Raw genomic sequence first — 13,096 nt, 5'->3', positions numbered from 1 at the left:
GGATGGATGATGATAGATTGATGGATGGATGATGGAGTGGAGATGGAGGATGATGGATGGATGGATTGATGAATGAAGGATGGATGGATGATGGATGATGATGGCTGGCTGGATGAGGATGACTGGCTGTGTCATGCTGCTGCTGGGAGAATGGATGGCTGCGATGGATGATGGTTGGATGGATTGATGGATGGATGGATGATGGATGAATGGATGATGATAGATTGGATGGATGGATGGATGAGTGGATGGACTGGATGGATGAGAGGATGGAGTGATGATGGATGGATGGCTGGCTGCGGATGGAGGGATGACGGCTGCTGCTGCTGGATGCGATGGATGGATGCTGGATGATGCGAATGACTGAAGATGGATGGATGGGTGGATGAATGGATGGATGGATGGATGAATAAATGGATGGATGGATGGAAGTAACTGTGAGTAAGGGAGAAGTAAAGTTTGAAGACTGGCCACGGGAATATGTCGTTCACGGTACAGAATCAATCAAACTAATTTTTTGTCACTTGCACTTTTATACTTGCTCGATATAAAAAATGTAAATTTCTATGACACGCAGCTGAAGGCGCTTCAGTAGCAGACTGCTATTTAAATGTGTCAATTATGATGAATTGCGCTGGTCTGGTCTTCTTTATCTATTCATAATAGTACCAGCTCTTGACAAGTAATTGCTATACTTCAGTGCAATATTGCCTCGCCTCTTCTAGCACACGATGATGCTGTCCATATACCGATAATACTCAAAAAGCAATAAGAACGGCTTGGAATCAGTCCTTCTGCTGGCAATGTCCGTCTTCTTTGGTTCTCATATCGGCTTTCGAATAGATTCGTAATTGGATCGAAGATTGGCGCTTTACGTGGCGATTCGAAAACATTAAACTTGTTACAACCAACGCTAAAGCGGCCGCGCACGATAAATAATATACGCTCAGTTTTATGTCAACGAAATGCCCGGCGGACTTTCGGGAATCGACTGTAGTTAAATCGATATGTAGATAGATGTAGGGGATGTGAAGCTGCTCCGCGCTACCGACTCCTGCATGGCGCGTGTCGCCTGCGCGGTAAGTGTTGGTAGTTAGCATGCGGACCGCAGCTCCGCACAGGAAGTGTGGACAACAGGCGCCCGGTCGCAGCACGATAGGCGGCCGTATCGCGGGTATTAGAGCTAAACAACCCCTCTATTCATCGCAGCTGCGGCAAATGGGCACGGCGTTAATGCCCGTAATGAAGAGCCGACGGCGAGTTAATTGCGAATTTCATCAAACGTTCTATGCGTCCCGGCCCCCTCAATTTGTGGCGAGTTCTGTCTGTCGGCGTCACCATACAATGAGTTCGTTTACCGATGAGGCTCACGTAGTATGGCGACGTGTTCAACATTCGCAACAGCTATGTTTTTAGCCTAAGATATCACCAATCCCCGCTCCCTCCCTTTACACCATCACAGTCCACCCCTCTTTCCTGATCTATACCTTTGTCTCTACTTTTCATCACCATGCAGCCCCCCTAACCGTCTCTCCTATCAAGCCCGCGTATATTCCCATTACCACCCTCCTCACTCATCAACGTCCTTCTTCTTCTACCACCATCACCACCCTCCTCCCTCATAAACGTCCCTCTTCTTCTACCACCACCACCCTCCTCTCTCATCAACGTCCCTCTTCTTTTACCACCACCACCCTCCTCCCTCATCAACGTCCCTCTTCTTCTACCACCACCACCCTCCTCACTCATCAACGTCCCTCTTCTACTATCACCGCCCTCCTCCCTCATCAACGTCTCTCTTCTACTATCACCGCCCTCATCTTTCCTCATCAACGTCCCTCTTCTTCTACCACCACCCTCCTCTCTCCCTCATCAACGTCCCTCTTCTTTTACCACTACCACTTTCCTCCCTCATCAACGTCCTTCTTCTACCACCACCACCACCCTCGTCTCTCATCAACGTCACTCTTCTTCTACCATCCCCCCCCTCCCCCCTCATCAACGTCCTTCTTCTTTTACCACTACCCTCCTCCCTCATCAACGTCCCTCTTCTTCTACCACCACCCTCCTCCCTCATCAACGTCCTTCTTCTTCTACCACTACCCTCCTCCCTCATCAACGTCCCTCTTCTTCTACCACCACCCTCCTCCCTCATCAACGTCACTCTTCTACCACCACCACCACCCTCCCTCATCAACGTCCCTCTTCTTCTACCACCACCACCCTTCTTCCCTATCAACGTCACTCGTCTTTTATCACCAGCCCTCCCTCTTGACTTCCCTCCACAACACTAACGGACTCCTCCCAATACCACCACTCCGGTCTTAAACCCCCTCCATTTTACTTTGTTTATCGTTTATAACCCTCCTCTCTCTATCACTATATCATCTCGCTCCATCACAACCGACCTTTCTCCCGATAACCATTCGTTATATATGCATCTTTTGCATACAGCCACCCGTGTGTGTGATCCCGCCGGTTCCATGAAAATCCACAAGACACGCTAGAATTAACGATGGATGAGCGAGAGCGGACCAGGATAAACGGGAATGCGCGAGAGTGTACGCCGGACCGACGAAACTGGGGCACCCGGATGCACGAGAATGCGCGGTGATGCACACGAATGGGCAGTGACGCACGAGAATGCGCGGTGATGCACACGAATGGGCAGTGACGCACGAGAATGCGCGGTGATGCACACGAATGGGCAGTGACGCACGCGAATGCGCCGTGACGCACAAGAATAGAAGACGTATGAGAATGAACGTGGACTTAGAAAGTTGACGAGAACGCGCGAGAATAAACGAGGACGCACGATAATGGCCGAGGACGCACGAATATTGACGAGGACACGCGGGAATGCACGCGATCACACGGGAATGGACGAAGATGTACGAGATTGGACGAGGACGCGCGAGAATGGACGAGGACACGCGAGAATGGACGAGGACGCACGGGAATTGACGAGCATGTATGGGAATACAAGATAACCCACGAAAATGGACGCGAACGCACAAGAATACACGAAGATGCATGCAAATGCGCGAGAACCCAAGAGGACGCGCAAGGATACGTGGGGATACACAATAATGCACAACTACGTACGAGAACAGACGCCGAACGCGCGAGAATGAGCGTGAAGCAAACGGATTCAGGAAGCTTGGTGTCTCTATGCACGAGGAAGCGCATAGATACACGCTGCTGCGTGACGATGCGAAACCTGATGAGTAATGTAGCACGCGCCCAGGTTATCGCACGCTTAGCATTTTCCATTGATCAGCTCAGCGCTGGAGCGCACGCACGAACCACCTATAGTTAGCTCACTCTCCGTGCGTGTACTGAGCATGGTTCGTGGCTCGTCCTGTCCCAGCGAACGCCGGGGAGAAAATACGCTGCAATTAGCGAAACCGCGTCGCTTGAATGAGTCACGAGCGTTGATACGCGGTGTTTATGTCATTAACAGTATATTTCGCTTCGTTCTGTCGCGTGTTCGACACGTAACAGTGAGGCGAATGACGTGTGTCGAGCAATGGCAGGTATGTCCTTGTTTACAGAAGAAGCATGCTCTTGTTATTCTCCTCCAGCATTCGACTGATCATGAGAATTGATTCTCATAATCTCCCGTTTTTGCCCGAAATGCTTTTTGGAGGGCAGGAGGGCGAACTTTACACAGAGAAAAATGAAAACATTCCGCTGTTTCATTCATGAACATTCACAGTTGAACATTCATGAACATTCACAGTCACACATGATCCATCTTCAAGTATATGCATAACTCTATGCACGCGGCCCCGCTCACACGCATACTAGCTCGTAAACATATACTTGGCCGCGCTCATGTACGCTACTACGTACGCGCACCCGCAGGCACACGCGCACGCGCGCATGCACTATTATGCAATCACCAGCTGACATCGTTTGTCATGCAAACATTCTAACTCCATCCCATAGCAAAACCAGAAGGTTATTAACCATGAAACATTATCGAACACGCATCACTTAATTAGGCTCATAGGGTCTATGTCTCCCAGGGTACTGCCGGAACGTACCCTGGGTACGGTCCGGTATACCGGAACGTACCCTGGTAACTATTTGATATGGTTAGGGTTAGAGTTAGGGTTAGGGTTAGGGTTAGGGAGTAGGCGTAGGCGACTCTCTAGACTCGTTAGTGGAGTAGGCGAGGTACGGTCCGGCATATTAGATAGTATACCAGGGTACGTTACGGTATATCGGACCGTACCAAGGGTACGTTCCGGCAGTACCCAGGGAGACATAGACCCTCTCAGCCTTAATTAGGGTGGGTATAAAATCAAGATGCACGAGAGCAGCGCTATACGCGAAAAGATTAATTGATTGCGGATTTTGTTTATTGTACACACACTTTCTGTGAGAAATGCGGAGGCAGTGCGCAAGGAAATGCGGTTCGTACGATATACGATATGTACTACATAGGCTATTTCGCTAAATAATATAGATCGAAATGTTGGCTTAGATTAAAATATGCAAATCTAATTATAACTAACGATGCAAACTACATGTTTATTCTGATGCGTACATGCCCGTAAATGTTATCAAGTTGATGAACAAATATTTTTAGAAGGACGAAAATCTACTACAATACGCGCTAAACTTAGCTCTATGCGACTTGGTTGGATAATGCCTCCGCTATTTTTACATTACATCTCCCCGTCTGCAACATCAACTCTTCGATATTTGTATTGCCGAAGCATCTTGCGACGGTTCGCTCATGTGGACAGCTTGTCAATGCAGTGCGCAGAGGAATAGGCCGCGTCGTTCTGTCACTTCAAACGAGCGCCGATGTCCATCATATAACCGCTTAGCGGGTTAAACGCACGCTGCACGCTACTTGTTCTCATATATTTTGGGAGGAATCGAAAGTTCGTCTGCTAACCACGAACATTTTTTGCTCAAAAGGCATTAAGAGCCGCTATCTGTCCTTCTAATAAACCTTTCTGCGCGTTAGAGCGCAGCAAAGTAATGTCGGTAAAACGTCGATTTGTTCACGTACAGCAATGCTATAGGATGGACCTCAGACGTGCAAACCAACGGTACAGATGCAACCGCGCGCGCTTCAGTGTGGCTCATAAGGCCCAACGCTCCGTCATTCATTCCGTGGATACACACACGGGTTTATATATCTTGGGAAATATAGCGAAAATATGTCAGCTGGTTCACGTTGGTTGACCGAACAGGATATTATTAACCTTTAATACGTAGATATTGTCAGGCGATCGTGGCAACCTCGGGTAGAAATTATATAGCTGTGCTATGACAGCCCTAGCCAGCCACCACATCTCTCCACTGTCTTCATTGTCTCATCGCCTTTACTATATGGGATATATTCTGCTGGGAACGTCTCCAGTAATATTATACTTTGTGCTTGACCTAATTCCTATGATTAAGGTAAATATGTCAGTGGTTGCTCCGACTAGACCTACGCCGGACCCACCACCACCACCGCCGCCCATTCAATTCACGATCACACAGTAGGTAATCGTAGTGATGAAATGGATAAAAGCGTGTAATATAGATAAGCAATCTGTCAGCTAGTGGACTCTGTCGGATCCTATAATAATGACATCGACTGGTGCATGTCAAAAATATAGCGTGAGACTGCAATACCACATGGTTTAGCTACAATAATTGAAAATGCCACCTATTTAAGGTTTCTCAACACGCATATATAATTCGTGAAACATCACAGAACCCTTGTGCGAGTCAAACTGCGTTCTCGATAGCCTTGAAATGAAACTGTAAAAATGGTTAGCATTGCTGCGTCACAAGAAAAAAAACCCGCAACTCGAACTCGAGAATCGCGTCTATAGGCATTTTGAATAAATAGCGGCCGGCTAGTTGTTATATTACCTATAGGTGAATAAATATTAATATACTTAATCCCAAGCATTATTGCCTTGTGTCACTTGGGCATGTGGTGTGGTGTGGTGTGGTGTGGTGTGGTGTGGTGTGGTGTGGTGTGGTGTGGTGTGGTGTGGTGTGGTGTGGTGTGGTGTGGTGTGGTGTGGTGTGGTGTGGTGTGGTGTGGTGTGGTGTGGTGTGGTGTGTGTGTGTGTGTGTATGTGGGTGTGCGTGCGTGTGTGCGTGCGTGCGTGTGTGTGTATGTATGTGGAGGGGGTACGCGCGTGTGGGGTGTGTACTTTCTTCCGTACCCGCACATAATATGAAGTCCAATTAAAACTCGAGGTTGTGTGCATGAATAGATTTAAGCCATTCTACGTAAGGATGCGTGCCGAACGAAGCATTCCCAAGCGGCGCGATGAATATTATATGTTTTTTTAGGTTTTAGCTATTTTCTGAATTGAGAACGTTACACTGCGCGAGATGTTTTCAGGTTCTCTCACTCACACACTGCTCTTTATCTCACATCGCCTTCTATATCTTTTCTTTTCTTGCCCTGCCTCCTTCTCCTCTTCCTCATTCTCCTCCTCCTCCTCTTCCTCATTCTCCTCCTTCTCCTCTTCCTCATTCTCCCCTCTTCCTCTTCCTCCTCCTCCTCCTCCTCCTCCTCCTCCTCCTCCTCCTCCTTCTCTTCTTCCCCAGGCTCACCAATCTCTCTCTTTCTGTTTTTCCTTTTACTCATGCTAACTCCCATTTTCATTTCGCCGCCTCTCGCCCCTCTTCTCTCCCTCTCTCTCCCTGCCCCTCATCCTGCCCGCGCACTTCTTTTCTTTCTTTATTTCCTCGCTCGCCCTGGCTTTGTGCGTATCTTTAACTTCTTTATCGTGACTTTCCATTTCGAAATAAACCGACCAGTACACGCTGAGTGTCTTCACTGTCGAACCAAGAACATGGGTCTGCTATTGCGCGCCCAGCAAAATGCTTTTCCGATAACGACATGATGTTTGCTCACAACGAAAAATTCTCCGAGGGTTTACGTTATTGCTATTATCCTATACAGAATTTATCCGCAGGCACCTTCGGGCGCAATTTTTTCGAATTAAATTTTACGGAAAGGAAACCGTACTGCGCGCGCTCGGCGGGAAACCGGATTTATCGAGGTTCCATGATTACTACCCCGATTGTTCATTTGATACTAAATACTCATTGGAATTCGCAGGCGGTGCACAATTTTGCTTTGGTAATTCGACGGAATTGGCTTTACATCGTTCACTCGCCACGTGTATTGCTGTGTTTTCTCACGCAAGCGTTAGGAGAGTACATCGGTCAGCTAATAGTCATCGTTGCTTGTTACCGGAAGATATAGTTCAGTTGGTCGCATGCATGCCTATCCGACCTAGCTCAAGTCCCAGCGAGGCGACAATGACTACGGTATTCTAGGTTTCCATGCGCACGTCAATCGCAGCATCTTGACGGGCATAGCTACTGTCCAACCAGTAGAGTAAACAAAACACAAAAGACGTACTGGTGTAGCGATACTGTGAGTTCAGCGGTAGTAACCAGAAGCTCTCGGTGTGTGTTTCTGTCAGCCGCCGCGTGACGAATGAAGAGACTGTTGTACGCGCCGCATCTGACATGTGCACTGCTGAAGCTTGTCGGTGAGCTCAGGAAGAAAAAAGCCGTTCGTTCAGCTGTAAAATTGACATTTTCCGCTCTAATTATCTTGCTCTTGTGTTTCCGCGTTTTTCCCTAACCCTTATATCTCGTTCCGGTTCGTTAAATCGGAATATTATCTCGTTTTTTTCTCTGTCATCTCGTACGTATGAGAATTTTTCGCTCTTTTCGCATAATTTGCCGAGTTTAAATTTATTATAGAAATTCGATTGATCGTAATGCATGTTAATTTGTGTAATTACGTATGCGATGGCTGATAGCTATTGTTATACCTGGCTATTGAATACGCCTCCTCGTTTAAAATGTCATGGCAATTATGATTGGCAGTCGAAACGTTTTCCTGCTATGCACATCGTTGACGTTGGTGCAGCGCGATATGAAACAAAATATTAATCCGCTCTTCACAGTTTCATCGCGTCATAGTGACTGTACGTGCCCGCTTACATCCCCACCATCTCACCACCATCACCATCACCATCACCATCACCATCACCATCACCATCATCATGTTTTACACACGCACACGCGCACATGCACGGACGCGCACACACACAGACACAATCATGTTTACTCATGTAGACGCGCGTGCAGACAGGCACACGCTCCCTCGCGCTAACATCAACGAATATTTATCTCGTAATGCAAATCGAGAGAGACGTTAGCATAAGCGTTATCGAAAAAGCTACTCGTGCTTCAACATTCACGTGTCCCAGACGAAAGATGCTACACAAACAGCTTATATGTCTAGTTCTCGTGGCGCACCACGACTGGCTTTGGAGAGACGAGACTTCAGGAGAAAACGCTTCTTGCAGCGCGCAGGAGAGCACGACAACGCCAATCCCGATGGGAAGCGCTGGATTATCGATTAGATCTGTCAGATCGAGTCGGTTAAGTCATGCATATCCGGCAATAGAATTACGAAGCTTTTCCCTCGGCTGTGCCGAAACCATGCATTAAATATGTTAATCGTTTCATTCATGCACCGCAATTAGGTTCACCACGCGCGGATGAAACGTTCAACTTTTGTCACTGCCTGCTTTTATCGCAATGCAAGAAAGGATAGTGGATACGCGCACACGTCCGAACACACGCACGCACACACGCACGCACACGCACGCACACACACACACACACACACACACACACACACACACACACACACACGCACACGCACACGCACGCACACTCGCTCACCGGACGTGTTGCCGCATAGGCGATTTGCAATCCAGACAAGTACAAGGATTTATTAGTTAGATTTACCACTAATTAACTTATGTTTACTGAACATGCATGCGCAGCGATGAATTAATTAGTTGCATTTGCTGAGAAACTACTTTGCGACGGATCTGGACACTATGAGTGTTAGTGTGTGTGTTGCCGGACATTATACCTGTTCTACCTACACAGTGAGTGTTTACCTACTTAAAAATTCATGTTACTTTTCTTCAATCACTTGAAGCTAATTTAAGTACGAACGCTACATGTTTACATATTGAAATACGTTGATATCATCCCAAGTCTTTAACAAATAATTATTATTGCCTCATTAAGTGCTGGTTGTTTTGCCGGTAACAACAGATAAATATATTATAGGCCCAGGGGCAAGTTCCAAAAGGCCCCCATCGAAGGCCTCATGGTTAACACATGAATTGCGTCACGGTTTTAAAAGTTTGGCTTTCTCATAAATTATCAAGTTTATGGCGTAGTTCTGTGTTTTATTTATGTTATATTTCTAGACATGTCGATGCAACGCGAATTTTTCAAACAAATGCGAAATAAGCGTTTATCAAATAAACCATTCCACATTTTCAATACACGTACTTCTTTTTTATATATTCTAAATTATTACTCCATATAATATGTCGACCACGTGAACGGAGTGGGCACCTATTGTCGAGCAGCGGGAACATAGCGATTGCATAGTAACTGTGGAACTGCAAAATATGGGGAACATACTAACTACATTATAACTGTGGAACTGCAGAATATGGGGACCATACTAACTACATTATAACTGTGGAACTGCAGAATATGGGGACCATACTAACTACATTATAACTGTGGAACTGCAGAATATGGGGAACATACTAACTACATAGTAACTGTAGAACTGCAGAATATGGGGAACATACTAACTACATAGTAACTATGGAACTGATAGATACATGGCCGGTAATCGTGTAGGCAGCAAAAGTGGACGGAATCTCGCAGTAGTATTTCGCACCGTGAGTCTGTGAAGCCGTAACCGAGTTATTGCGTGCTGTGCTGTAACGAACCGCGCTTTTGTTTACCCGCAGACACGTGCCAGAGTCCGCACGCCCGCCGACTGCTGAGGACCCTGCTAGCGGATTACGAACCGCTGGAGAGACCCGTGGCCAATGAGTCGGACACGGTGGTCGTGAACTTCGGTCTAACCATGCAGCAGGTCATCGATGTGGTGAGTGAGCATGACGAGGTGCTGTGCATGCATTAGTAAAATGTGAATCAAGATAGGCAGAGGACGAGGAAGGGGAGGAAGGTGGAATGGGGGAGGAGGACGAGAAGGAGGAGGATTGAGGAAGAAGAGAAAGAAGAAGAAGAGGATGGGGAGGAGGGGAAAGAGGAGGAAGAGGAGGGGAAGGAGGAGGAGGAGGAGGAGGAGGAGGAGGAAGAAGAAGTGGAGAGTGGAAAAGGAGGCTGGGGGTGGAGAGGTGCTAGGAGGAGAGTGTGTAGAATACGAAAATTAATAAGAAAGCGATATTAAATGCCCGTTGTCAGGTCTCCCCACACAGTAACTATCGTGCACCTCAGCCACTATACATGCCGGCGGAGAGTAGATTGAAGCAGAATTAAGTATATTGTTGTTGGTATATATATATATATATAGTTTTTCGACTAGTCCAGATGTTACGGATAATTTGAACAGAAAGAGCGGCTTGGAATTGTAATCGTAAACCAAACCGTTTCTATTAGTGCTATATAACCGTAAGTATTTCTAAGAAAAAGTTTATCACCGGTTTACAGTAAGTTGGGAGATATAATTCCATGACTCGAAAAACGCAGTGCAGCTCGTTTTCAAACTCATCGTTAGACGCTAGAGCATATATAAATGGATTTTCGAAGGTAACGGAACGTGGAACGAAAGCCTTGAGTGGGTGTGTGATGGTGGATGTAGCAGAACGCTCGCGCGCGCGTGTGTGCGTGTGCGTGCGTGTGAGACAGAGAGAGGAGTAGAGAGTGCGAACGAGCGCAACTGCTGACAGACAGAGAGAGCTGCTTTTCGTGAGACCGATTTTATCTGCTTCATATCAAACGGTATACACAGCTTTACGTCCATTATTAATGACGTAGATTATATCGTTAATTAATCTTGTTTTACTCGGATAAAACGTGCAGCGAAACAACTTAATTGCGTATTTCCCTGATAGTTCGTGTTAATCCGCAGAGTAATTCGCATAATATTGTAATACGCATGGAGCTATTTTATTCTAAAAGCCGCGTCTCTACAATCACTGTAATGCACTGTGGGCCCCTACATAGCACCTGTGCGTCTGTGCGTGAGTGAGTGCGTACGTGCGTGAGTTTGTGCGTGTGCGTTTCGGGGGGGGAGGCGTTTTGCGGTGATGTCCTCACATACATGCGTGAGTGCGTTGGTTGTGTGAGTGGGTGCGTGCGTGCATGCGTGCGTGCGTGTGCGCGTGTGTGTAACTTTGTGACGATGTTCACTACGTCGTCTAGTGAGGGTATCGTTTAGCCATGCGTCGTTAAACGCGTAACAGCTATTAAATAATTGCACCATAGTTGAGGTAAATGACGCGAAAAGGAAATGAAACAAACGATCTATACTCGTAAATTATCACTGCTCTCGTACATTTGTATATATGTCGGTCCGCGGAGTATTTGCGCTTGCGCATCAGTGTTGATAAACCCGTGATAGAATAATATGCACCTAATGTCATACGAAGGGACGCTCAAGCATAGTGTAACGAAGGAAGACAAGTTTGGATATTGAGCGCCAATGTTGATGCCTGCCGTATTATTAGTTGAAAGTGCGTTATTTTCATACATTTATATTTTATAGCCACCAGTCATCATATGAATAGATTAATTATCTACCGTGATGCGTATGATACGAGATTTCTTTCAGCTCATGCACCTGCTAGATAGACAGTCTTCACCGGTCGACAATTTTTAGCTGTCCACCATCAACACGCAAATCAAAGCAATCATGCAGCTGCTCAAACGCATGTGTAGTCGTTGGACAACCGAATTATAGCCGGCCATTGGTAATTTTTCACGTTAGGGCTGTCTGGTAAGAAAAGAACATACGAGCATATTTCAAGGGCCAGTCGGTAAATGATAAAGTGTTGCGGTGATTGGTGCCTCAGAGCGAAAGCTGTTAGTGGGATTTCACTGCTCGATATATGTAATTACAGTGACACGCGCCTTGGTGTGCGAATATTACCACGCGAAACGCCTAAACAAATAAAACACATTTCAATGGTCTGTATCTGAGTATGTGTAGTCGCAGTCATGAACAGCTTTTAAGGCTTATATGAAAATGTTTCTTTCGCGTAACTGCTAGCGCCACTTGTGCGACGCATCCACTTCTTATTTTCCAGCGAAAATGTAAATGCAAAATCCGAGTTACCCGAGACTAGTAATGATTTGCAGCGCAAGCTCACACACGATTTATCATCGCAGCTCATTTATCCTGGCTGATTAGCGGCCGTTTTTGAATTTGTATGTCAATATAGACTACGAAATAGGAAAAGTCATTTTCGCTCATAGTTATCAGTATGAATCAACCGCCAGACGGCATACGCCACAAAGTTGACACATGGAATACATATACTAGTCGGTTTGCCGGCCCTATATGTCCTATATGGGACCCTGCAATGTTAATTACTCTAAACTTTTTTCATGGAAATGTGTTCTATATAGTTAGAAGAGCTGATTTAGCTTGGTTGCTACCTGTGCATCGTTGAGCATTTCTTGGAATTCAAGATGGCCGCCGCCGTTCATCTTCGATTTTGGTCAATTTACAATTTGTGATCTCGATGCCCTAGAGTGTCATGCAATACCTCTTTTTAGGGGGTTTCGAGGGCAGGGAATCCATTTCTGGAGTTATTTTTTGGATATGGGGTCAAGGTCAAGGTCAAAATGAAGGTCAACGGTCAAAATAAGACACTTTAATGTAAATTCACTGTTCATAGATAGTAGATAGGCATATTTCAACGAAAAAATAGCAAACAGCTATGACTCCTCATCCTCATTACTCCTCAATCCGCATCATCATTGTCATTGTCATTGTCGTCATCTACACCTAGCTCCTCTTCATTGTCTTCGGTGTCCATCTGATTTTTCGTGAATTGACTACAACAATGACTACATGCAGCTGCAGGTTGACGTCAGTCGGTGGCAGTTTCTTCAGTTGTTACGGCTTCTTATGGCTGCGGTAGAGGCGAGTACGTGCATCATTCATTGTCGTACAACTCTTCTGTCCGTAGAGAGGGAAGAAGAAGCTGTCTGCTGTCGCTTTGAGTTAAGCATGGGTCACGCCAAG

The 13,096-nt window shown here is 46.3% G+C and overlaps 1 protein-coding gene across 1 annotated transcript in view; it reads left to right on the top strand.

Moving 5' to 3' along the window:
* Window positions 1-13,096, top strand: part of LOC106809265 (neuronal acetylcholine receptor subunit alpha-7-like) — a 98,744-nt gene that overhangs the window by 44,739 nt on the left and 40,909 nt on the right. The window contains exon 2 of the mRNA XM_014812280.1: window positions 9,849-9,988. Coding sequence (XP_014667766.1) covers window positions 9,849-9,988 — 140 coding nt within the window. The remainder of the gene's footprint in view (window positions 1-9,848; window positions 9,989-13,096) is intronic.

Source organism: Priapulus caudatus, unplaced genomic scaffold, assembly GCF_000485595.1.
Source record: "Priapulus caudatus unplaced genomic scaffold, Priapulus_caudatus-5.0.1 Scaffold14, whole genome shotgun sequence".
NCBI lineage: Eukaryota > Metazoa > Priapulida > Priapulimorpha > Priapulimorphida > Priapulidae > Priapulus > Priapulus caudatus.
Note: the sequence above shows the minus strand (reverse complement) of the source record. Positions and strands in the feature narration are given on the sequence as shown.